General features: G+C 37.9%; 2 protein-coding genes across 2 annotated transcripts; one reads left to right on the forward strand and one right to left on the reverse strand.

The window, feature by feature from the left end:
• Positions 1 to 696: 696 nt before the first annotated feature.
• On the forward strand, positions 697 to 24,745 carry LOC129361510 (GRIP and coiled-coil domain-containing protein 2). Its single transcript, XM_055032398.1, has 24 exons — positions 697 to 869; positions 1,133 to 1,195; positions 1,899 to 1,983; positions 2,058 to 2,137; positions 2,213 to 2,317; positions 2,400 to 2,892; positions 4,305 to 6,064; positions 6,511 to 6,574; positions 6,668 to 6,768; positions 7,345 to 7,443; positions 8,338 to 8,457; positions 9,797 to 9,961; positions 10,608 to 10,712; positions 12,170 to 12,332; positions 13,105 to 13,205; positions 13,364 to 13,441; positions 13,847 to 13,984; positions 14,633 to 14,754; positions 15,648 to 15,824; positions 16,091 to 16,299; positions 18,883 to 19,110; positions 19,731 to 19,870; positions 22,080 to 22,281; positions 22,440 to 24,745. The coding sequence occupies exons 1-24, from the start codon at positions 864 to 866 to the stop codon at positions 22,511 to 22,513; spliced, it is 4,878 nt and encodes a 1,625-aa protein (XP_054888373.1). The 5' UTR covers positions 697 to 863; the 3' UTR covers positions 22,514 to 24,745.
• tmem223 (transmembrane protein 223) lies at positions 19,632 to 21,714 on the reverse strand. The gene has a single exon (XM_055032406.1). It carries the CDS (start codon positions 21,584 to 21,586, stop codon positions 20,816 to 20,818), a length of 771 nt encoding a protein of 256 aa, XP_054888381.1. The 5' UTR covers positions 21,587 to 21,714; the 3' UTR covers positions 19,632 to 20,815.
• Positions 24,746 to 26,740: the final 1,995 nt, after the last annotated feature.

Below are 26,740 nucleotides of genomic sequence, written 5' to 3' on the forward strand. Positions count from 1 at the left end.
AGTTTGACTGTTGTGTTACCATGGCTACAATATGGTGTAATCTTTGTGTTTGAGTTGGGTTTGTTCACAAATACATCACAGCAAATAACCAATAATCAGTGATTGATTTTATTATAATTCCTGTTTCACATTGCTTGATTATTTGTCCACTCTTCTTTGCAGAATTGTTTTAATTCTGTCATATCAGAGGTCTTATGAACATGAGTGGCACGTTTAAGATCATCCTACAACATTCCAACTGGATTTTTTGTTACAGCTATAAAATGAATGTAAATACAATACATCCATCTGTACTGCCATTGTTTTTACTCACTTATCCTTGCAGAATCTTGAAGGGCTGGTGGAGTAATTGGGCCAGTCCATTGACAGAAATATATTCTATGCAGTGGGTTAAATAATTACTAGATACACAGTCAATTTTTAAAGTTTTTTCTCTTACTAAAAAAGGAGATGGTCACTGTCTTTACACCTCAACTGTGAGATAAAATCTTCTTTATCTTTATTTACTGTACTAAAGGTTCTTATTATGAAATATTTACATTTTTCTTATGTATCAAATATTTAATTTATGAAACAAATAAATTATTCAAAACTCTTACGGCCAGTTTTTCCATATATTTAAATTTTTTTAAATCCCTTTGAACACGTGACGTAATTTATTCCGACGTCAGCCGGTTGACGATTGCGGAAGCGGGTGTTAGCTTTAGCCTGCTACCCTGGAACCAAAACACATCAAATGTTTCCGTGCTAACTCGCAACGTCGTCGGTCGTAATCTTCGATACGGATTGTGGTTCTCCTTGTCAGACACCTGCATTCTGCCTTTGCGACACAGGAGAGAGGAGAAGCTGAAGAGCCGCCTGAAATGGAGGTAAATATTCAGGATCCAGCAGTTAGCTTTGGCTAACCTGACAAGTTGGTGTGGAGCATCTTGAAGTGACAGACACCAGAACTCAGAGCCGTTTCGTTAACACGGTTATCTGAAGTAAAAAGCTAAGTTGGAAGACAAATATTTACAAGTGTTGTGCAAAATGGAGACGTTACTGCCAGTGTTTGGTTGACACAAACCTTTCATTTTCTCCTGATGAACCCAACGTGTCTTAACCTAATAGTGTTTCACTTTTCTCTAAAAAGGATCCGGGAGGTTCTGCAGCTGATGCTGGGACTCCTTCCCAATCTGGGGCTCCCAAGTCAAAGGTGCCTCTCAACTTTCTATATTTGTGTCTTTAATTGACCGTTTTTTCACCTTTATTTGTATTTATAACTTAGCTGTTGAGAAATATTATTAATAGTCTGAGCAATAAGGACTTACAAACTGCAAAATGTAGGTTTTTAATTGGCATTTTTTAAATAAAAATAATAAATGCATGTCATGAGGTTTATTATCACTACTGCAGTAATGTATGTGAAATTATTGATTTGACAATAATATCCCTAATACATTTTTATTAAAATTTTTAGAAAATGCCATGATAATCTCGAATAAAAATGGGAAAATCTTACTGTTATGCTAAATGATAGGGAGAGTGTTTGTATTGTGGATCACCATATTGTTAATAACTTAATTTGCTGATGATTTGGCCATCCCATCCCTGTATAGTGTTGGTTTGCAGCAGTTACTTAGAGTTTGTGCTTTTTCTAATTCTAGAGGAACCCTAAAAATAGTTTTTGCTAAAATTAATGAGGATCAGAAGCTAAGTTTTCCATTTCTTTAAAGTGCAAATTGATTTACGGGTGATGACATGCATCAGTGTTGGCAGGTTTTCTTAGAAGAAAGATGATGTTGAAAGAGCTCTAAAGTTTAATCTGTTGTCCAAAGACTAACCAGCAGACCCAGATTGAGAATCATTCTTTCATAAGATTAGCTTTCTTCATTCTTTTCTTCCTGCCATCTGAATAGCTGGATACACTGTCCAAAGACGACCTCATCAAATATGCCAAAAAACAGATTGCCGCCATGCAAAAGATGAAGACCAAATGCACAGGTATATAGCAAAGTCACGACTGGTGATTCTTCTCTGGCTGTGAATTTGTGACATCACTTTATTTGTTTTCCCAGATTTGGAAAAAGAAGTTGAATCCCTTAAACAACAATCCAAAAGTCCTGACAAAAGTCAGGAGGATGCCTTGTTGATTCAGGTTTGTATGTCTCCAGGTCAGTTGTAAAAATAAATATGTTAATATTTTATAATTCTATTCTGTTTGCTGTTTTAGGAGCTGACTGAAAGGATGGATGTTCTGCTACTGGAGAAAGCTGAAACCCAGCAAAGTCTTGCACTCTCACGTAAAGAGCTAGAGAGAACCAAACAGCAAGCCAAAGTAAAATATTACAAACATTACAATTTTCTGCAATGTTGTGTCTGTAAAGAAACCAGATTGTTATTTTTACTATTATTTTCAGGAGGATCTAGCACTGCTGCAAAGTGAACATGAGCGAGTTATTGAAGACCACCAAAGGACGATTGAAACTCTGGAGTCCAGCATTGAGGAATCCCGAAATAAACACCTGGAAAAAGTGACTCATTTCCAGAAATTACTCCAGGAAAAAGAGGAACAAGACAGAGAAAGAGAGAAGGAGCGCAGAGCAGAATACACCAGTGCTCAAGAGAACATAGAAGAAGTGAGACACTCTTTGGAAGCTCAACTAGAAACCCTTCGAGCTGAAATGAAGGCAATCCAAGACAGAAGTTCGGAGGAGGCAGCTCAGCTGGAGGAGAAGTACCAAAAGGAGCTGACGAAGGCCCAGCAGGAGGTGGAGAACCTGAAGGAGGAGCTGGTTCAGAAAACCGTCCAGCATGAGGAGGAAATGAGAGCTCTGGAGGAGGACTGGGAGATGGAGAGGGATCGCCTCATGTTGCTCACCGAGGAGCTGACTGAGCAGCTGGCTTCAAAAGGTACAACAGAAGGAAGGAAGTTGCTCTTTTCTCGGTTTGGTTTGATTTATCTGAGAAGAAATGTGCATTAAAAAATCCTTGTAAATTAAATTTGCCTTTCAGTTAAGCAATGAATTAAATATTATTTTACAGTACCATTAAATACTTCAATGTATTTTTGTGTGGATTTCATCACTACAAAAAATAATGTTACTAAATATTTTTGGTCCAGTTTCTAGGGCAAAAATTTTAGTACACTTGACATAAGACAAAACTCACCAAAAAGTAACTTTCCAGCTCAATATAAAAGCTTGTTTTTGCTAAATAATTCCTTAATACCATTTAAAAAAGTGCGAGTAACAAGTAAAATAATCTTCCAGGAACAAGACATTTTATCTTAAAATATTGTAAAATGTCTTGTTCTGCTGTCAGATTATTTCACTTAGAACTAGCAATTTATCCATATTAAATAATTATTTACTTAAGCTCCAATATTTTGGTGAAAAGTTATTTGTAAATCAGTTTTGACCTCAAGAGTACTAAGGTTTTTGAAGTAGAACTAGACAAAAATACTTTGTAAGATTTTGGTTTTAGAGTGATTTGACAGATCAACACAAAGTTGTGCTTAATTATGAAATGAAAGACAATTTATACATCATTTTTTTCAATATTCAGTAGTAGTAGTTGTACTTTATTCAACATAATAAAAGAATAAACAAAGTTATATGCAAACAAAATCAATTTAAAACAAAAGAAAACAAAACGAAAGAACAGTAGTAAGGTCTACAAAGGCGTACATATTTTACAACTAAATGTCTAAAAGGTGTATTTACCCCCTTATTTTGATACTTTTAGTAAAATTAAATGCAACAAATACTTTTAATTGGTCAGCAAAAAATTATGAAGTTGTATGGCATTTTATCTCATTATAAATACAGCTATTTATTAGAGAATATTGGTGATTTTATAAAAGATCTTGCAGACCAATAAACACAGCAAACAGTTTAGGAAGAAATGTAAATTAGTTGTAGTTTAAAAAAATATAAGCAATTGATTAATAACACAATGTTCTTATGATTAATATTTTTTGAAGGACAGTTTTGTTTAAGGAGACATCATAATCCATTTAATTTATTATTTTATTCTTATATATTCTTGGTTTTGGTTGTTGTGTCCTAAAAGATCTTTCTGTTACAGTTTGGAGTGTTTTGTATGAACTTATTCATCTGTTAGAGGATAGATTTGCATTATGATGCAATAATCATAATATTAGGTGAAAATGGTGTCAAAAGTACCACAATATAATTTCTGTGACGATTTATCATCCAGCAAGCTCTGTTATTGTGACAGGTCTGGGTACGATTCACTGTATTATAATGGCTTATTTCTAACTTTAGCAGAATCTTGAAGCAACGTTGTTCTGTTTTTTGCAGACAGCTACCTGCAGGATGTTCAAGAAGAAGACGAAGACCCCAGTCGTGGCGCCGGGATCGCCAAAATGCTGGAGCTGTCCGGGTGCAAACAAGCCGAACCGCAGAGCGGTGGCGAGGAGGGCGAGCTCGGCAGACTGAGAACGGCGCTGGACGACGTTCAATCCCAGAACACCATGCTGCAGGACGAGCTCACGCTGCTCAGTAACGTGAAGGCGGAGCTTGAAGCAGAGCTGGAGAGGGTCAAGGAGGACTTCCAGGTGGAAAAAGAAGAGCTAGAGTTCAAAATCAACGAGCTGCAGATGAATAAAGACAGTCCGACCACTGAATCTGAGCTGAAGCTTCAACAAGAGCAACAAGAAGTTAAAACTCCCGTTGCGATGTCAAGCAGTGACCTGAATCTGAATGAGGAGCTGACAGCTCGATGTGAGGCCTTAACCAGAGAACGCAACGACGCCATGGCCGAGTGCCAGCAGATGAGAGACATACTTCAAAGTGTGGAGACGGAGCTGGGGGAGAAGACCAAAGATTTTGTCCAGCAGTACAATGCCATGAAGGAAAAGGGTGCAGAAACGGTGAGAGACCTTCAGGAAAAGATCGAGCAGCTCACCCAGCAGAGGGACGAGCTGCTGGTGAGGATGACTGAAATCACAGAGGAGAAAAACTCTCTGATGAAGAATATCCAAGACCTTCAGCAAAATTATTCAGCTGAAAGCCAGAAACCTTACACTTCCACAGAAGAAGAAGAAACCTCTTTAAAACAGCTGACTATGCAGAACGAGGAGATCTTCTCACAGCTGAAGATGAAGGAGAACACGATCCAAGATCTGAAAGAAATTGCTGCCATTTTGACTGAAGAGCGGGACAAAGCGCAACACCTGCTGAAGCTCAAAGAAGACGAAGTGCAAAGTTTGAATGACGCCAAAACGAAAGAAATGGAGTCATTGCTGCAAGAGAAAGAAAGGGAAACACTTTTACTCAGAGATGACAACAACAAGCAGGTGGAAAGCTTGAGGATGCAAACAGACAACGAGGTGAAGCATCTGAAGGAGGAAAAGGAAAAAACGGAAGAAAACCTGAAGGAGAAGACGCTGATTTATGAAGAGACGGTGTCCGGTTTGGAGCTGAGAATCAAAGAGCTTTCCACAGAGAGGGATGATCTCCATCAGAAACAGGAGCAGGCTTTGTTGGACCTGTCCAAGCTTCATGAAGACAGGAAGCTAATGGCATCCAAGATGGCTGACCTGGAGGCTCACATGGCGCAGAGGGAATCTGAAAAGCAACAACTGGAGGAGAAGGTGAAGTCGCTAACAGAGGAGGTGGAGAAATCTGGTGCTTCCATGAGGCTGCTGGAGGAAAATCAATCTGAAGTCCTCAGAAAGTCAACGGAAGAGCTGGAAGATCTCCGGACGCGAGTCGAAGAGCTCGAAAGCGAGAACAACCTCTTAAAGAGAAGTCTTGAAGAAATGGAGGCTGAGAAAAGACAGGAAGAGATGCAGACGGACTTCCAGGCTCACATCACAGACCTGGAAAAGGAGCGAAACATGTTGAGATCAAACCTCATGGACGTAGTGAAGGATGTAGAGGGGCTGCAGAGAGATCTCCAAGATATGAAGTTGGTTAACGAGAAGATTAGTGACGAGAACCAGAAGCTCCTGGCCCAAGCTTCCCTGGCTCAAGAAGAGAGGGAGGAGTGGGAAACGAAGCTTGGAGAGAAGGACGCTCTGGTTTCACAGCTGAGGAACAAAATAACAGCTCTGCAGGTGAGTCACACATCAAAATGTTCCTCAAAATGCATAAAAAAACACAAGAACTGTGAAGATAAGTAAAATATTACTTACAATCAAAAGAATTGTATCAGGTAATATGTTATTACTTTATTAATCTGATGTTCGTGTCATAATGTATTACCTAATAATAACATTTACCACCGCAGAACTCATGACCAACTAAAATCCAAAGATATGAGGCAGCATTTATGTTACAAACAAATGTGATAATTGTTAAAAATGAGGGGAAAAAACATCTAAAAGTTGCACATTTTGTAGCATGTCCATTCGGTTTGTGAGACCATGGCATCAAAAAGTTTCTAAACTCCTGGTTTAGGATTCCCCCACCTCAAAAAAGATAAAGTTGTGCTTAAAGGAAATACATTTTACTGGTGCTATATTTACTCTCTAATATCTTTTATCTTTTTTTTTGTTCACAGGAATCTAATGTCCAATCAGCTTCCTCTGAGGAAAGTGAAGCCAATGAGACAACCAAGAAATTAGGTGTGCTCATGGATCTCATCAATTTTATTTCACTGAAAGAGCAGACTTCAAAAAATAAAAAGTGAGTAAAACATTTTCTTCTTCTTTCCTCAGCTCTCCTCGAGGATAAAATCAAAGAAAAAGACGAGAAGATGAACAAAATCAAGGCAGTAGCAGTGAAAGCCAAGAAGGAACTGGACAACAGCAAGAAGGAGGTAGTCAGAATAATTTCATCACATCTGTGAGTCTACGGGCTCCTAAATAATTGTAATTTAACGCTTTGATTGGGTCTCTGTCTTTTTAAGACATTCCTGCTCTTTCTGAGACTCCGCTTTCATGTTTTTGGCATTAAAACATTTTTTTGGTTGTTTTTTTGTTAATTTTTCGAAAAGGGTGCTTTAATTTTAATAAGACAAACAAGCAAAAAAGATTACAATAACAACAATAATTGACTTTTTTTCAGTAATTAAAAAAATGTGACTCCTCTATTTGTTCAATTATTACTAATTTATTATGTCTTGTCAACTATTATTGAGTTAGTAGAATTTGTTTTCAGTTTAATATTTCATTTTGGTCCCCAATTGAAATTGTCACTGTTAATTAGTTTTTTATGGAATTTGTGAGAGTTGGGCACCAAACTGTCTGAAGCCCGGGGCCCAGCTTCTCGTACATGTGGCTCTGGATAAAAAACAAAACGCTTGAAATGAATTAAATCATTCTGACATTTTCTATAGTTCTTATATAAATAATTGTTCATTGCTAAAAGTATAAATTATCGGACTTCCTTTCAGGTTGTAACCCTGAAGGAGGAAGTTGCGTCACTAAAAGCGGAGCGGGAAAAGATCAACACTTCAATGAAAGATATAATTCATGGAGCTGAAGGATACAAGGTAGGATGCACTGAATATTATTATAATCATAGTTTACAAGGATTTAGACAAATTAGTGCATTAACGAAATTTAAATTAATGTATCGGTAGTGCTGTTAAAAGTCTGCAATAATTCAAGGACGGGGAAACTGTTCCATCTGCCTCTTTAGTAAATAGTGTTTCACTTGATAATGTTATGAACTAAAGGAAAGTTTCCAAAGTTATTCAAAACCTTTGAAGGTTTTCACATCTTGTCATGTTACAACCACAAACACCAGCGGTTTTTAAGATTCTGCCTTTTCACCTTTTTGTACAGTTAAGTGTGTTGTTCTTTCAGCAAATGGCCGTTTTTTGGTCTGTATCCTCTAGTTAACGATTAGTCCTTTACTAAATTAGTTGGTGAGTATTTTAATAATTGATGGATAATCCATTGTTTCAGCCCTGATCTGTGACAAGATATGAAAATGATTGTATGTTCACTACACTCCAGCCCGTCCCACTGAGCTTGAGGTGTTTGGTAAAAAATAACGGATTAAATTTTAAATCTTTGGATTTGGTAAAAACCGTAATATCAGTGAAAGGACATTTTGTTTTGCAAACTCACGCCACACTTTACAAACCTTCTTCCATTTGATCACAATGCGAATACGCTGAAAATAAAACTCACAAATTAGATTAATCATCTCCTTTTTTTCCAAACACAGTTTTTAGCTAATTGGCGTAGCGTAATATCGCTCCCAGTGGTTTCCATAAATGCCCTGCAGCTGTCTCCATTACAGAGGGAAGCACTCTGTTGTGTCTAATGAGAGTTTTGTCTCATCGCTAAATGTAAATGCAGCTGAAATGTGTGTTTTCCTTCACTGAGTTGTTCAACCGACCTCCAGTAATGAATATTGAGGATGTGTGTGTGTTTAGAACCTGCAGATAGATTACGACAGGCAAACAGAGCAACTGGATAAGGAGAGGGAGAAAGTGGAGGCGGCTGAGAGACAGATTGCCGAGCTGACCAAGCGACTCAGCAGTGCTGTCACACAGGTAACTGGGATACACACTCAATCACACACACACACAACAAACAAAATGCTCTCAGCCTCCTGTAAATCTTAGCTGTGAGACTTTGTCCAGCGAGCATAACTCCACATGATTTACAGAGTCATTTTAGCCAGCGACACGTCTCCCAGATACATCCCACAAATAGACCATCAGATGTGTCTGGCTGCGCAAGGGAGAAATTGTTTTTTGTATATATAATTCCTTTCCTTCCCCCTCTAAGCTCATAACTGTCTGGCAGGTAAATGAAGCGAGGTATAGTCTCCATCTGCTGCGTTTCCTGAGACTCGGTTTAGTCTCAGATGAGCTGGAGGTTCTCAGTGGGACCGCGCACGCCGAAGCTAGTTAGGGATCCCTGCGTTGTTCTCGACGTCTGAGTTTACCCATCATCAGTTCGGTGTTTGGCTGACAGCTGCCTGGAGACGGCTGCAGATTGTTGAGCATTGTGTCTGAAAAAAACCCCACAGAGCCGTTCATGTCAGATTCGCCCGGGTAGTTCTTCAAAAACGCCACGTGTGTTTGAGCAGGGTTGGTTCTTTTGACTACAAGCACATCTCAGCAATGACTGAAGTTCAGCTGCTCTCTTTAGTCTGTTTGTGTTTCCGTTTTATTCTGGTCGCTCAAAAAAAACTAAACTAAATCACTTTGGGTATTGCTCAAGAAAATGAAAATCAAGATTGTCAGGTTTCTTTCTTTTCTGTTCTTATCCAGACCTGGAAAAGGTCAAATTTAAGACTTTATTGTATTTCCAGGCTTTCCAATCAGGAATGTGTTCAGGATTTAAGTCTGAATTTGAAAAATAAAATGAATTCCATTTATGCTGGTTTTAAGTAAATAAAACAAAAAAAGATTAAAAATATGAAAATCCTTATTGTCACATAATCTACATCTGTCCATCCATCCATCCATCTTTCCTTTTGTCCCTCCATCCTTTTATTCACCTATCCTTCACCTCTTTCATCCCTCCATCCGACATCTATTCCGTCCATTTATCTCTCCATCGGCCCATTTATCCATCTGTCTATGTATTCTTTCATACGTCCATCCATTCATCCATCCGTTCATCCATCCATCTGCCCATCTTTCTTTTATCCATCTGTCCTCCGTCTGTCCGCCCAGTTAAGGTTCTGTTTCTTGCAGGATCTGTGTTTAATAAATCAATGAAATAAATAAATCAGACACATTAGTATATTTATTATATAAAAACAATAAAACAAAACTCAACAAGCTGTAAATGTTGTCATGATAAAACATTGTTTACCAACTCCGATGGCCGACTATTGAGCTTATTTCAGTAAAGACTTATGGCCTTTTCCTTGTGCAGAAGGAAACGCTAAGCAGTGAGAAGGAGGATCTGCAGGCCGCTTTGGAGACCATGAGGAGTGCAGTGAAGGCGCTGGAGGCCAGAAACCAGGAGCTGCAGAAACAGATGGCCAGCCTGGACAGAGACCTGCTGGCCGAGAGAGCCATGAAGGACCAGAAGCTTAAGGTGGACATGAACACACATAGAACACTAAAGGGGCAGTGTTATGAATCATCCATTCACATAGTGTCATTTTACAGTGCACTCAAGTTACTATGTTGTTTTAAGTGATATATGTCAAATGCGACTTAAAATAAATTTGACTTCATAATGCAAATTGGGCCTCTGTCTTTTTAAAAGCTCCTGCTCTTTCTGAATCGCTGCCTTCAGAAAGTCATCACAACATCTCTCCTCTATTAACTAGCTAATTAATGCTGGCTAGTCTGAAGGAGCTGAGTCGTGGAGTCGTAGGGAAGCGCTGCTCTGTGTGGCGAAAGCTTGGAAATTGCAACTCGTAGGAGGAATTGTGCCTTGACGGCGGATCTAGTTTCACTAGATCTGCTGTGCAAGCTGTGCAAGAAACATGCATGAAAGAATCAAAAAAACACTCCAAGTTTATTTTTGAGGAGCAAATAACATTATAACATGACGTAAAGTTCAAAAAGTTGATTTTACACAAAACTGCACCTTTAATTTGACCAGAAAATCTTTTGTGGACGTATTAGAAATGTCTGCAGAGTAATCTTGTAAATCAAATTACTTGATATCATTAATCTGAGAGAGCAGTGTTATAGTTTACTGACAGGCTCAAAGTGTTTGCTCGCCCCTCCAGGACCTGTCATCCGCCACGAAGGAGGTGGAGGAGCTGACAGCGCAGCTCCACAGGCAGCAGCAGCAGTCCCAGCAGACCGCCCAGGAGCTGGAGCTGCTACGCAAGGTACCCAAACACACCAGCGTTTCTCAGACCCAGTGTGTCTCTTCGGGTCGACTGGAGCCGGTGATGGCCGGCCTGAAGCCGCAGCGGCATGTCACAGAGAAACAGAGCAGCTTTAGCCCACAGCAGAACGAGCTGCTGTTATTTTTCCATTAGTGGAGGCCTACATAGTTCACTTGAGAGCTGCCTGGAGCTCTGACTTTGTCTTTTGTCCACTTTGTTAATTCAGTCAAAAAAAACTGGATTTCTAATGGTGTTACAGATTTTTTTTAAAGGGAAACCGATGTGTTCTAAGGAGTACATACATTTATTTTGAAGAGTCCATATAATATCGAAATGTCTGTATTAATTTTATTTTTTTGTTCGAAAATGAATGCATGTCAGTCTAATTGCTGAAAGTTACATTTGTTGCAGATATAAAATAATCATTTTATTGCTGCGCCAATTTTTCCTCGACTATTTTTTTTTCTTTTTCAATTAATCAAAATCAGAAAACTTCCTCTCTTTCTGGTTTGTAAACACATCAGAAAAGATGTTTTCGTAAAAATCTCTTAACTGTAATAGACTAGGCTTCAGTCAGAATAGGATTCTTACAGTTTGGTTATAGAGTAGAACAGTGTTTACCCAAAAATGTGAAGTATAAAATTATCTAAAAACTTTTTTTCCAAGACAGAAAAAGCTTTTCCGTTTCTCTGTGACGTGCTGCTGTGACAAGTGTTGTCCACACTTTCTTGATAAAAGCATAATATATTGTTTATTGCAGTTATCCTAATGTCATCTGTAGCATTTATTTTCTATTTGGAAACATAGACTTAAAGAGCTCTTAAGCATTCACATGTTATATTTCCATTTGGGCCTCCGAAAAGCACTTAAAAATGACAGCCAGATGTGTTTTAGTGATAAATTAATGGTTTTTGGAAAAGGAACCGATTCAAAAACCTCCCAATATGATGGCCGCTGCGGTGTTACCTAGCAACCCCAGCCAAGCCAAGCCCGTCACCGAGTGACCCAAACAAAATTCAATCATGTTTGGTTTAACCACTGTATGCGATGTGCAATGGCTACTGGAAAAGACTAGTGTTGGTTGTGCAGGAGGCTCCACTTCTGCTTTTCTAAGATATATTGCCATATAATTGCACATCTATTTACAGCCATTATCAGGTTTGAGGGCAAACATTGAGTTGGGGGGCATGGCCACCAATTTATTTGGATTTAAAGTGACAAGAAGCCCTAAAATGTCTCACTTTAATAGGAGCTCAAAATAAGCAGAGCTGACCAAACTAAAATCTCATTATCTAAAGATGATTTTGTGCAAAAAAATCAAACAAACATCTTTTGTATGACCCATAAGACTCAAGATAAATATTTGTCAAAAAAACAAATTTTTAGCCACATAATTTTTCCAAATGAAAGTTTTGACTCTTCACGGACATGATGTAGTGTGTTTATGCTACCACTAGGAGGCACAACAGAGCTCCCTGCTGGACATGGAGATGGATGACTACAAACGTCTGGTGAAAGAACTCAATGGAAACCTAGCAGAGAAAGACGAGTGTGTGGAAGAATTGAAATCCCAGATTAACTCACTAAACCAGACGCAGGAGACCCACAAGCAGGAAATCGGTATTATTCACATGCTAATTAAGTTATTCATATGTTTTGTATTTTATTTTTTATCCCCTTAAGGCTGTGGCTACGACATACATAGTTTTATTATAATAGTTTTGTGCATTATTCACACTGTTTTTATTTCAAACGTTTTCATTACTGTAAGCAGGGCCGGATTTAAAAGGATGTGGGGAAATTATTTTACCAATGCAAATTACAGTATTTAGTATTTAGTAATCCCATATATCAGTGGGTATGAAATGATGCATGGTAAATTTAATATGTCCCCCTGCCAGTAATTCCACGTTTTTCCCCCAAAGTATTTGCCACGTCTTTATTTTAAGTATTATTTTAGATTCATATGAATCCAAAAATATGTACACAACTCCCCTGATATGGGTTTGTTAGCTTTATAGAAATGACAATTTTTGCAAAATAGGCATTTGTTAAAAAATGAAAAGAAAACATGAAGTGCCCACATAAAATCAGCAGCCAACACTTCTGACCCTAAAGTAAACATTAAATAAATAAATATAATAAATTATTTTTGCATAATGAATCTATTGGAGTTTCAATTTCTGAACTGGATTTCTGAAGTAAATAAACTTTTTAATGCTATTCTAATTGTCTTTATAAATAGTAAACATACTCAGTTTACCGTTGCAGCTTATTTGCAACGGTAGTCTGTTTAGATTTGACATATATTTTTATTTTATATTTTAGCACGTTTTCTGTTTTGGCTCGCTGTTAATGTCTGCTCTCTTCTGACGTTTCCTCGTGTCTCCAGAGGCTTTGAAGTCTCAGCTGGACCAGGAGGAGGAGAAAACCATGAAGATGAAACAGCTGCTGGTGAAAACCAAGAAAGATTTGGCAGATGCCATGAAACAGGTCTGTGTGTGTTTCTGTTGGCGAATCCCCAAAGATTTTCTGTTACTCTGCAACACGGATGTCTGATGAATGTAAATAGAGTGATGCGGCTGGAGAAGGCCTTGGAAGATGTTAGAAAGAGTTACTAATGTGTCATCTGCGTGTGTTCATGCATGCAGGAAAGTTCCCTCATGAAGCAGCAGGCGTCTCTGAAAGGAGAGCTGGAAGGTAACAAGCAGCAGCTAGAAAACTCCAAGGTATCACAAAAATACCCTTTCTGGTAGGGCTGGACAATAAATCAATAACAGCATATATTGAGTTAAACACATGATCAGTATCAATGGATTATATGTCTGATAGAATATGCACTGAACTCTGATTCAGAACTGCACTGCATTCTGGGGGATGTAGGCAAAGGAAAGGCTCTGACCACTCAACATCTCACGGCTAACTGCAAAAACGGAAAATGGGGGGATGTGCTCTAAAAAAGCAAAAAACTTATTAATAATTATCGATATCGACTGATATAAAAGCCTCATATTGTGATATGTTTTTCAGTCTTATTGTCCAGTCCTGCTTTCTGGTTTTCATCTTGATTCAAATGTAAAAAGATTTTGTTTAAGCACTTGTCCTCTGAAACGTGTGTGTGTCTTTGACTTCAGATTGAGATGTGTGAGCTGACAGCCGAGCGGCACCGCCTGCAGGAGCAGCTGAAGTCCGCTTTAGAGCAGCAGCAGAGGACCAGCAACTCCCTGCAGCAGCGCATCCACAGCCTGCAGCAGGACAGAGACACTGCAAAGGTTCTCATCCTTCAATTATTTCATTTTTCGCTCTGTTCTCAGAAAAAAGCTGCGAAGTAATGCTTTTTTCAGCAAGAGTTTTAACAAATGAACTGAGCTCCTGATAGATGAGGCTAAAAGTAATGACTCTTTTCATAATTTATCTCTCAATTATTTTTAATTACCTCTATCTACAATGTCAACCGTGTTTCAGTCAGACATCCATCATGCGTAAACACTCAGCTGATAGCAGCCTGTTTGTAAGACCTGCAATTAGCAATGGAAATAGTTTGAAAAATCCTTTAAGGAAATTTTTACGTGAAGTTCTGATGAGTAAATCTATAATTTTACTTTAAATAATAATTTACTTTAAATAATAATTTACTTTAAACAAATTTTACTTTATTGATCCCCAAAGTTTGGGGTAGATTATTTTGTTCCAGCATTGCACATAAGATTTTTAAAAAAATAAGTAATAATAATAAATAATAAAGCATACACACACATATCGCTAGGTATATTCTTAAATATATATTCAGCATTTAAAATGCTGAAGCTCTAGTTTCATCTTTTAACAAATTCAAACATCAATCTTTGTAAAAATAAAACGTTCTAGCGTTTTTTTTTTTTTTTGTGCATATCGTCACTGAATCTATTTGTTGATTTCAGGCTGAGCTTTTGGCAACAACAAGCGAGTTTGAGAGCTACAAGGTTCGAGTTCACAACGTCCTCAAGCAGCAGAAGAGTAAAACCAGCGCCCAGTCTGAAGGAGACTCTGGGAAACTAGAGAGGTAAGAGCAAAACGCAGGAAGAAGCAAACAGGTTGCAATCAGAAAACTGCTTCCTGTTAAATGTCTGTAACACATTGTAAAAGGTTAAGCAGGATAAACTTCAGCTCAATGGTTTTAAAATGAAACGACAGGACAAAAGGTGAGGTACAAGCTTTTGTCCTAAATTTGAGGCAGTTTGTATTTATCATAGATGTACATTGTGGGGATAGTTTGAGATTAATCTGTTCAATTAATTGCATGATGAGTTAAAACATCCTCAATAATTTCCAGATGCGTGATTTATCGTTTTCTCTTTCTGCTAAAAACTGGATGACAAACTTTTCAGTTGACGCTTTGGTCTCAACTAATTTTGTTTACATAGCCTTCAGAATTTATTTTATTTGTTGTCTCTGTTGTTTTGTTTTATTTTGGGTATTTAAATTGTCTTCCAGTTCCAGTGTTATATGTTAAGTAGAATTTAATGTTCTACTTATCCCGTTATCATTATATTACTTGAAAGAGGTCTCAAAATATCAATATTAATGTTTATCGCAATAATTTATTATGCAGCAAAATTTGTTATTGTGGTGGATTTATTTGTATACACACACACAAGTAACCAAAGTTCTACTTTTGAAGCAAACTGAATGAAATATGAGATAAAATAAAGGATAAAAGATAAAATAATTTCTAAACTAACTAAATTATAGCCACCTGATACAGTCAGCACTAATTAGTAGCCAGATGTGGGTAGTAACTAGTTGTATTATTTAGTTGCATTTACTTGAGTAAAAATATGTTAAAGTATTGCTTCTCTCACTTGGGCACAGTTTTTGGTTACTCTGCTCTGTGAGTTATGCGTGAAATAGAAGAAATGCATTTTAAGTGAAACGAGTGCGTGTGGTCGTCTGCAGGGAGCAGTTGTCCTCTCAGGTTGAACAGCTGCGGAGCCGCCTGTCTGAGACCCAACAGAGCCTCCAGAGCAGCGTCGGCGAGCTGCAGCAGCTCCAGGCTGAGCACGACACTCTGCTGGAGAGGCACAACAAAATCCTGCAGGAAAACATCACCAAAGAGGCTGAACTGCGAGAAAGGTGAAGCGCTTTGGTTTTTCACTCTACATCTACTGAGGTTTGTGTGCTCATACATATTGAGCTGCTGAAAGTAACTAAAAAAGTTGCTTTTAATGTGACTTAGTTACTTTCCAAATCAAGTGATCAGAAATCTGAGTTATTTTTTCAAGGAGTGATCAATAATAGAGTCCCAATAAAATCCATTCAACGCTTGGAAAGGCAAACTACAAATGCCTAGTCAAACTTTCCAGATTCCTAACTTCCTTTCTCTCTGACCCGTCCTCCAGGGTTTTGACGTTGCAGACGGAGAATGTGTCGTTAAGGTCAGAGGTGACCCAGGCCCAGGCTGACCTGTTGTCCCAGGTGGAGGCCCAGCGGCAGACCTACAGGGAACAGCTGAGGAAGTTGCAGGACGACCACCGGGCCACCGTAGAGACGCTGCAGGGACAGCTGAGCCGCGTCGAGGAGCAGCTCTTCAACCTGCAGAGTCAGAACAGTAAGCTCCGCTGGAAGCACTTTAAACAGGCAAAATGTAACAAGTGCACAACTTACACATGAAACCAGACATTTACATACACCTAAAAATTTTAACTAAAATCAGATTAAACTTCTCTTGTTTCAGTTTGTGAGAATTACTAAAATTTTTCATCTTTTTCAGAGATTTCTTGTTTTACTTTCTTTGTATTCTTTGCCTTTAATTTGAACAGGAAGATAATTTATCTTCACACAGTTTGTTTTGATTGTTTCAGTTGAATGAAAACTTATTATTCCTAATGGCCTACTGACTTATTGATCATCTTATATTTTATACATCAAAAAACATTATTGAAATTCAGGGATTTTTTTTGTCAAATTAATTTTTATCTCTTGAATCAGTCAAGTGTGTGAGACATTTCAAAACCTTTGTTATATTTTAGCTTTACTCACAAGACATTAATAAGTCAGACATAGTATTATATAATAGTGAATTAAAACTGTTCTTTTTTATCTTGTTTATCTCCAAATGTGGCACTGGAAAAGTTTGAAAACTTACTTTGAGAATGGCTGAAAATGTTTTTAATTTTACTGAAGGAAGACTCCACAAACCCTGTTTTGTCTTTCACTGGCTGACGTTAAATCAGACAAAAAAATTGCTGCTTTAGGATCACCTAAGGAGATCCTTTGAAGCATCAAGTGGTTTAAGAAGTTTTCTTGTTTCCTCCTCTGCTTCATGAGATGAGTGATGGGACACAGAGAGCTCACTGGGGTGAAAATATCGGTGTGTTTATCAGCAGAGCTCATTCATCACCTCCCACGCAGCTGCCCTCTGCAGTGAAACACCAAATACACAGCAGACGCTTGGAAAGGCGAGTGTGTGGATGTGTGCTGCTTCTCTGTCACTTCAGCTAGACCAGGTGTTGGCGAGACGCCGCGGCTCTGTTCCCGCCTCGCAGTGTGGCAAACAGGCCCCTTTGGCATCTGGAGAGACTCCTCATTAGTGTCTCACACATAAAAGACCCCCGTTTTTTAGGGCACGTTTGGCTTATCTCACTGCGTGGATTGAGTTGGCTTGTGTTTGTTTTACTGGTACAATCAAGCAATAACACATCGCATGTACCACACATTAAAATCTATCCATATCTCTCCTTTACAGTCATATTTATTCTGTCTATGAACCAGGTGAAGGCTGCTGATTGGATAATTTTTTGCTTCAAACTTGAATTTGTGTAACCTTTACAAAATCACTCCAAGTGCTTAAAAGAAACAGTCTTTTTTTGCCAGTGAGTTTATGTTGTTTGGTGTCTGAAAAATTAGCCAATTCAGCGGCTACTGCGCCGTTTCCTACCAACCCAAACGGAATTCCATCATGTTTGGTTAGCTGGTTTTACCGCTTCATACTGGAAAAGACAAGTAAGCCAGCTGGTTGTGCAAGAGGCTCCATTTCTGCTTTCCAAAGATTTACAGTTGTGTAATTACTCATCTGTTTGCAGCCATTTAAACGCTGAGTTGGGGGGGCGTGGCCAGCAGCAGCCTATTGCTTTACAGGTTCAGAGACCCTAAAACACCTCATTATGACAGCCAACTCAAAATCTCAGACTAAAATCTCATTATGCAAGAATGATTCTGTTTAAAAAAACATGATGAACATCTTTTGCATAGCACATAAACCCATCTTAACTTGTTAAAGGAAGCCTGATAGGTCACTTTTGAGGTTGTTTTAGTTTAATTCATCTGTTTGTTTTGTCTGCCAGATACCTAGAGCTAAAATTAAATAGATTTTAATGAGGATAATACATTAGAATATATAGATTTTTTCTTTATTCTTTTAAATGTTTTCATATGATCCTGGTTAAATGAACGCCTGTTTCAGTGTCTCAACGAGGCCCTCTAGTGGTCAGCAGCTGCTTCACTATTTCAATTAACCTGCTGCAGGGGCAAAGTGAGAAAGACGCTTTGGTTACAGCTTCATGAATCATATTTATCCTCCCACTTTCTCAAGTTTCTGACCCTCTTTCTCATCATTTTCCTGTGTGATGCTTCAGCTGAATTGCACAGTGATCTGCAGCTTTAACAATCCAAAAAGCCGTTTTTGCCCTCAGTCCAGCTAAATAAAACGGATTTGGAGCCACAAATATTACCTCACCTTTTGAAAAAATAGCAAAGTTTTTGAGAAATACATAGCCCAACTGACTCCTATTTTTAGGTTTTAACAAATAGAAAAACATAAGACGTTTTCAAAAACATAATGGCTACATTTTCTTATATTGGATGTTGATATTTGCAGTTTTCAACCTAATTATAGCAAAAAAATAAATCAAAAGTCATTTTAAATGTAATTATTACGTGAAAAAAATGCTAAAAGCTGTATTTGTTATATCTTTTTTTTCCAGTTTATAATTTTTTTAGTCAGTTTTTAAGAGCCAGTGTGGACGGTCCAGAAATCCACACAGGGCTCCGGAGCTACAGGGTCACATCTAAAAGTGTTCTGGAAAACCAAATAAAAAATATCCCAACTTGTTATTCTACGATCACTGGCACTGTGTAGCTGAACTATTGTGTTATTTTTCTCCTATAAGCCTGTCTTGTCTTCTATCCTCAGGTGCAGTGTCGGCCCAGTCCAGCCGTAGGCCTCTGGCATCAGAATTTCAGCGGAGAATTGCCGATCAGAACCAAGCAGCGTTGGGAGCGATGGGTTTGAACGAGCTGCAGTCAATGGCCCGGGAGGAGGGGGAAGGCATGGAAACCACAGAGACCGAGAGGTCGTCACTAAAACCCGCAGCCCCGCCCACCCTGGAGCAGCTGCTCACATCTCCAGACCCCAAACAGGGTGTGGTACAAAGATACACGTTCATAGATTAAATTCAATAACAAAGGAGCTATTTACAGTGCAATTATTCTCCTTTAACTTTCATGAGATTTCATGTAATATAACCCATTTTTGTCAAGGGGAAAGAAAAAATCCATGCAAATAAAATTATTTTATATATTTGCATGAGAATAAAATTATTTTATTCAATAATAAATAAAATCAATAAAATATTTATAAAAATACATATTTCATAAATACTATTATAATTTTATTTTTATTGAAATTATATATTATTTCATGCAATTATTTTTGCATAAAATAATTTATTCAAAAATATTTGCAGGAATTATAATATTTATTTTTTTATTTGCCTAAAATAATTTTTATTTGCACAATTTAAGTATACCAGCAAAACAAACTACTAGAGTAACAAAGCATCAAATGTATTTTTCAAGGATTTTTTATTGTCATACCACCTAGCTAGCTCGTAGTAAAAATATAGGCTCAGGACAGATCAAGAAATCCACCACACAGAAAAGTAAATAAGTAAACAATAAAGTAATTAATTTTATTTAATTTTTATATTGACTGCTGTTTATTTATACAGAGCCTGTTTAATTCGCTTGTTGCATCTCCAGAGCCGTTTGTTTGGACGGTGGAGCCGAGCAAAGAGGAGCTGACTGAGAAGCTGAGCACGGCCACGCGCAGCATGGAGCACATGAACGGCCTGCTGCACGAAACCGAGGCCACCAACGCTGTCCTCATGGAGCAGATCACTGTACGTATGAGCATCTCATTTAACCTTAACTTTATTTGTACAGCACATTTCCGCAACAAGGCAGATCAAAGTGCTTCCCATAAAATCATAATACAGTAACCAATGATGAAACAAGCAATAAACATTACATTTAGTCAAATACAATCTTAAAAGTCATCAAGGAAATGTACGTAAAATATGTTGATCAATATTTCACTTTTAATCAAAGGCTTTTCTAAATTGTTGCATTTTAGCTTTCATTTAAAGGAACAGTGTTGCAGCATCTTTGCAGTTTTCTGGAAGGTTGCTAAAACATACCAGCAGTGTCTAAATTTTATTTTGGGTCATATCAAAATTATAAATTTCCTCAAGGCCAGTTTGTGCCAGAATTTATTCATAAAACCCATTAACAAACTGTTAAATTATGAATAAATTCCTTCCTACATTCAATAAGTACTTAAAATTTTATTGAACATCTTTTCACATTCATCAGTTCCTCCAGGACTTTGATTTTTTTTCTCAGTCAAAATCATATATTTTGTGGTACTACTTTAAAAGTATTTTCAATATTTCCACTTATTTATGACATCAAATATGATATTTGTATCACTTGACATCAAGGCTGAGACAGCATTGTCATACAAGTAAGAAATACTGCCACCTGCAGGCAGGACTTAGTCACTTATAGCCAATGTTTATCACCATTTTTGCTGTAAATTAGCAATAAACTCACAGTCATACATTAGCGCTAAGAAAAGCATAAATCTGTAGATTTTGCATAAATTTCAGGAATTGTGAGAAACTGTCCAGGGGCCACATAGGAAAGCTTTGGCCCCCTGGCCTTGAGTTGGACACATGAAAACATGTAGGAGGGTTTTAAATGTTTCAATGCAAATTGAATCTTTATGAGCTGACATTTTATTTCAAATATTTTATTTAACAGTAGATAATCCACATCATGTTGTATTAAAATGGTCTGTATGCACCAACGGTGACATCAAACAGCCTGGCGTTGTTTAAGGTCCCGTCTTTGTCCAGCAGAAAGTAGAGCCGGTGTCCCTTGATTCTGAGCGGGATGAACGAGGGGGACTCCTGTCTGTGAGCGTGGCAGGCCACCTCATTTAGTGGCACATTTATGGTCCTGCCTCGGTCTGGTCCCAGAGGAGACTGTGTCCGTACCGTCACCATCCTGCCGCCCTTATGTAGAACCACCTTACTGACGGACCTCCGGCAGAACAGAGCCCCGAGCCCGACTATCCCCGCCCCTATGGTCAGGCATCCCAGGGTGAAGCCGTACCTCCAGGCGTTTGAACCCAGGTTCATCTCGAAGCTCCACATCCCGGCCAGTCCGGTGGTCGTGGGCGGCGCCTTGGCTCGGCCTTTTCCGCCGGTGTCTTTGAGCCCGGTGAAGGCGAACTGGGCCAGGTACGTCCAGAAGACGAACTGGCCGCCGCAGAAGACCGTCAGCACCCGGAAGAAGCGGGTTCTGTCGTGCTCGAACAGGGTGACATCTTTGGCAGGCTGGGTGGCCCGGCAGTAGCCTCGACGGGCTGCGACCTGGCGGGCTGTGGGAGCAACAATCTCCCCGTTCTGTCCGAACCAGGTAAACGATCGCCTGGATTCCCCGCTCGACTGGGTCGCATTTTGAAAGATTGGAGCTTTCTTCTGAAAATTACCGAGTCGAAATAGCCTGGAGTACCGCTCCAGAGCTCCGCAAAGTAGGCGCTCAAATCCCATTTCTCACCGAAACTTCGTTTATCAGGTTATATGACTCTAAACAACACAGTCCGAAGCAATAGCTGCTGTTTTAAATCCACTTTTTTTTCACTCCAGGCATTTCTGTCCGTGAGGGCGCCGCCATATTTGTTATGTATTCTCTTTCTGAACTCTCGCGAGAATAGTGAAGTTTCACTCTGTGCCAATCAGTGCAGAACCGTTTCTTGTCTCCTCAAATGGCTCGGGAGGAACTGCACTGCTTGATCCTACGTTATGTGACGTCACTTTCAAAAATGTCAGTGTGCTTTATATGGATTTCATCTTATGGACCGACAGAAAGTGATGCAGAAATTAAACATCACACAAGAACATATTCAAACGCCCCTAAAACTGGCTCATTTTGATATCTTTAAAAAAAAAAAAAAAAAAAAGTTGATTTAACATTAATTCAATTCATAATTACTTTTATGCTCGTAGGAATGTGTTGTTTCATGTAACTTTTATCGCCCTTCAGCTGTTAAAGAGTGAAGTTAGGCGACTCGAGCGAAACCAGGAGAGAGAGAAGAGCGTGGCCAACCTGGAGTATCTGAAGAACGTCCTGCTGCAGTTCATCTTCCTGCGTTCTGGCAGCGAGAGGCAGGCGCTCCTGCCCGTCATTCACACCATGCTGCAGCTCAGTCCAGAGGAGAAGAGCAAACTGGCTGCAATCGCGCAAGGTACAAGTCTGCGTAATTTATCCTGAAGTTAAAAAAAGCCTCATCTTTCATATTTTGTTTTATCTGAAATTTAAGTAATTTCTTTAGGTTAACTGATGATGATCAAACATGTGAAAACTTTTAGCATTTGGTGTTTACGCTGGTGCTTTCTCTTTCAGGTGAGGAAGAGGGAAGCGGCTCTCGCGGCTCAGGGTGGACCTCCTACCTCCACAGCTGGTCTGGGATCAGATAGACTAAAATCACGGGGCGCACCTTGCAGTGACATGTCTGAGCCCGTCTCTGTGAGATTCTGTAACAATGATGCTAGTTAAAATGGTTTTAACTAGGGCATTAACGCGTTATTGGGACAAAACAGGCAGGACCACAGAATGTATGTAAAATAGTGTTTTCCAGAGAGAGATAATGGAAACAAGAATATTCATTTACTTTTGCAGAGCATTCGGTACAAACACTGCTTCTCCGAGATGGACAGAGGCTTGTTAAACTGCCAGGTTTTTGTGGTGTAAGAAAAATATGACTCCTGAATAATTTCCAATCTTTTCCACATATTTTCTAACATTTTGTTAGAACAGTACTTTATTGAAACACAATTTAATGTAGTTAGCATTCAGTTTTCTTTAGTAGAATTATCTGATATTACTTCCCCACTGTACCCTGCAAAATGTCTCCAAATCTACCAGATTGTGATGCTGTTTCTAGTCAATAGCCTTGTTTAGGTGAGCTAATAGATTATCTATTGAAATTAGGATTAAATCTGGAGTCAGGCTAATTTAAATGTCCCTCAACTGAAGCCATTTATATTCATGGCTGGACTCACTGTGATGCAGAATATTAAATCCCGAAATTCTTAACCTTTAGCTTTTCTGGCAGACACTTGAGACAAAACTGACTGGTTTTTAGAACTTAGTTAATTTAATTAAAACTTCATTCCATTCGAGAAGTAACCCCAGATCATGATGCTGCCACCACCATGTTTCACTGTGGGCTCCTTACTTGTGATATTAGAGTCAGAGTTATCTTCCTGAATGATAGCTTTTTGTTTATTCAGATTGTAACTTTTCTTCCATAAATGTTAGGAATATTTTTTGTTTGTTTTTGAAGGATGCAAACATCTGATAGATTCTGCAATTTCAGCTAAATGGTATTATAAGATAATCACTATAAATGATAAGGATACGCTCTATAAATCATGCTAGGTGTGAAAAGGAAGAAAACTAAATGCTAAAATTGAATCAAATTGTGTTTCAACAAAATATTTAAGGTCATTCTTGGTTACGTAGCAACGTTATTCTACCCGTTTTATCTTCCCTGTGATAAATTGATTTGCTTTTCAGTTGAATTTCACAAGGATAAATGTGGCAAAAGGAGTACATAAATAGTTTGTGAAGGTGTTTAAATAACAAAAACTTGGCATTTTACCAGAGTTTGTGTCCAAATTTGGGAACCAAGGTTCGTCTCGCACCAAATTGCCCATCATAAATTTATTTTAGTTGAAATGAAACCTGTTGGGCATTTTTCTACAGGCATAAGTCACATCACATGCTTCTATTTCAAAATATTATTTCTGGATTTAAAAAAAAGTAATGTTGCAAACAAATTGTATGATTAAGGGTTATTTAAGAAGGTAAATGTAGCCTGACATAACGTGACTTAAATGTCGGATGTTTAAATACTTGGTTAAAAAAAGAAGATTTGACTCCTGCTTATGTACATTGTATTTTACTCATTTTATTAACTGACAAGTTTTCATAAATCACATTTCTGTTTGCAGTTTCTTTCAGTGACTGCCACCATGTATGTTGACTGTTGGATGTCTTTCTGTATGTTATAGTTGATCACTTTATACTCTAGAAACATGCAACAAAAAGGTGTTAATCTTCACCCATTTTTAATCTGGTTACTTATAAAATTAAAAAGCCTTAATCCATACATTGTGGTAAAAAAAAATCAACATTACAGTGTTTTAAGTGTTCTGTTTTCTTTTACATTAGTCAGTGGGAAAAAATGTAGTTTAAATTATTAGTGTAGCTCAGTTAAATCATCATAATTTGTGTTCATAATTATAACTGGTACTTCCTAAACTCAGGTGCAGGTATTTGTGTTTTTCTACTGTAGCATTTATAACTGCTGTTTTCATTTTATTTGTTTAATGACTATGCGGCTCTGCTGTGGGGTAGAAGTTGAATTTTTTCCGACATACATACTCAGATTTGCTTCTGCAACGTTAATGCATATATTTTCTCCTTGTTAATGCTGTAGTTTGTCTTTTTTCCACTCCAGTGGCAGCTCTTTTGGGATCAGTTAACCACAACTTGAATGTACTTTTACCTTTTATATTATGTGAAGGTTACTGCTATCAGAAGCTACGAGAGATTATCAGAGAATCTTTTAAGATTTTGTCTGGATGTAAAACAAAGACGACAGAAACTGTGATTGTAGCGGATTAAAACCAAGATGGGAGTGATCGCAGAGTTGAATTGTGTTTATTGATCTTCACACACTTTCATCTGCAGGTGAAACGTGGACATTTTTAACATTTTGTCACTTACAACCTCCAATCTTAATTTTATTTTACTTAGACTTTAGAATCAACACAAAAGCATGTAGTGTACATAACATTTTATTTTCACAACCTGAGAAGTGGTGCTCTTCATTGAAATTAATTCTGCAGGACTTGTGCACATCTAGAAATCTTAAAATTTGCTCTGTTTACATCTATTTTCAAGACCTGCCAATGATTTTGAAATGGATGTGGGTCCGGACATTTTATTCAAGAATACCTCTGCCTCATTTGCAGTTTTCTTTACATCTGTTGTGACAAATAGGACTCCCCTTATGAATTGTGTGGGTTTTTTTTTAAATCTGGCTCAGATTTTATTGACTAAAACTGGTGAAAACTATTTGTTTTCTTCCACTTCACAAATCTGTATTATTTCATACTAACCTGTCGCATAAAATCAATATAAAACACATTTAAGGATGTGGAAACGTTCTGGGGGACGTTAATACTTCCGTAAGGCCCTGTTGTGTGTGCATGGAAGATAAATTTATGGTTCATGTTATGGAGTCATCTTCCACGTGGAAGGAGGGGAAATTTTATATGGGCCTGCCTTTTAAGGAAATAAATGTGGTTCTGGAATTATGACGTAGTCAGGGGAGGAAATGACAAATAATCGCCACTGAATACCACTGGAGGGTAATCTAAACATTATGTTTCGTCTGTAGAGAGCTGCTGTATCCTCTTTACTGTCAACTGTTCATATCCTTACATTTTAAGACATGCGTGAAGTTTTTCTTCACATACATATGTATAAACGTGTTTTAAAATAAATGGAAAGGGTCCGTGGGATGTTTCTGCAAGCCGCACACCCGCCATATTGAAATTTGTACGGATTTAAACGCTCAGGAAAAAGGAAAAAACAGTCAAGAGTTTTTGTTTTCTTGCAAACCAGGAGTGTAAAAACAAAGAAAATAAAGCAGTGAACAACAACAACATGTCAGCGGAGCCGCCGATATGTTCACACTCACACAGGCACATCTTGTAATTACTTTTGGCAGGTGGGAATTATAGTTTCCTGCCAGTAAATGTCTCAACAGTAAGTCAGTCAAAAAGCCCAGAGTGAATTTTTAAAGCTCCCCCAGACGCGCAGAAAAAAATTAAATGAACTTCCTCTGGATTTCAAAATAAAATTAACGCACAGCTGGTAAGAGGAAGAAAGTCAATCCAATCTATTCAGGAATTATAAGGTAATTTCTAAATTGCTTCACTGCTACAGTTTCATTTTAAGCGCTAAAAGAAGCAAATTTCTGCCACAAACTGAGATTTTGAGGATAATCTCAGAAATTTTGTAGAAAAAACAAGAACATTTCTGGATTTTAAAAATGTTTGTCTTTTGAAACTCAGTCATTTTCAAGCTTTTTTTGACAAAGATTCTGATTTAAATTTTAATTTTTTATTTTTTTTCTAGAAAATTTTCTTACTAAACTCAAAATTTTCCCTTTTTTTCTGGAAAATTTCTAATGATCTAAAAATGTTTTTTTTTTTTTAGCTATATTGCCCTAATTCGGCGCTATATTAAAATTCAATAGTTTTCACAGTAAAACTTATTATCTGAGGTTTCATTTGGATTATTAAACAGCATGGTCTCACAGTTTCATAGGTCATTTATTATCCCACAGAGAACAATAACCATTATTTGAAAACAGATTATTGTTTTCATGGGAAATTGTATTTGATTACATTTATTTACTATTTAAACTGTGCCTTGATATCTGTAATATCTAAAAGTAAATAAATCAAATAAATAAACTATGTTGATTCATATGGACATTTTGTCTTTTCACATGCTCAATTTTACTCAGTCCTTGCCTCAAAATGACAGTTTCAGCGACGGAACCAAACCCGCATATTCATGCTTTTACGTTGAAGGTCATCGAAACGGAAGTCCAGTCAGCCGTG

Source organism: Poeciliopsis prolifica, unplaced genomic scaffold, assembly GCF_027474105.1.
Source record: "Poeciliopsis prolifica strain line A6 unplaced genomic scaffold, Auburn_PproV2 SCAFFOLD007, whole genome shotgun sequence".
In the NCBI taxonomy this organism is placed as follows: domain Eukaryota; kingdom Metazoa; phylum Chordata; class Actinopteri; order Cyprinodontiformes; family Poeciliidae; genus Poeciliopsis; species Poeciliopsis prolifica.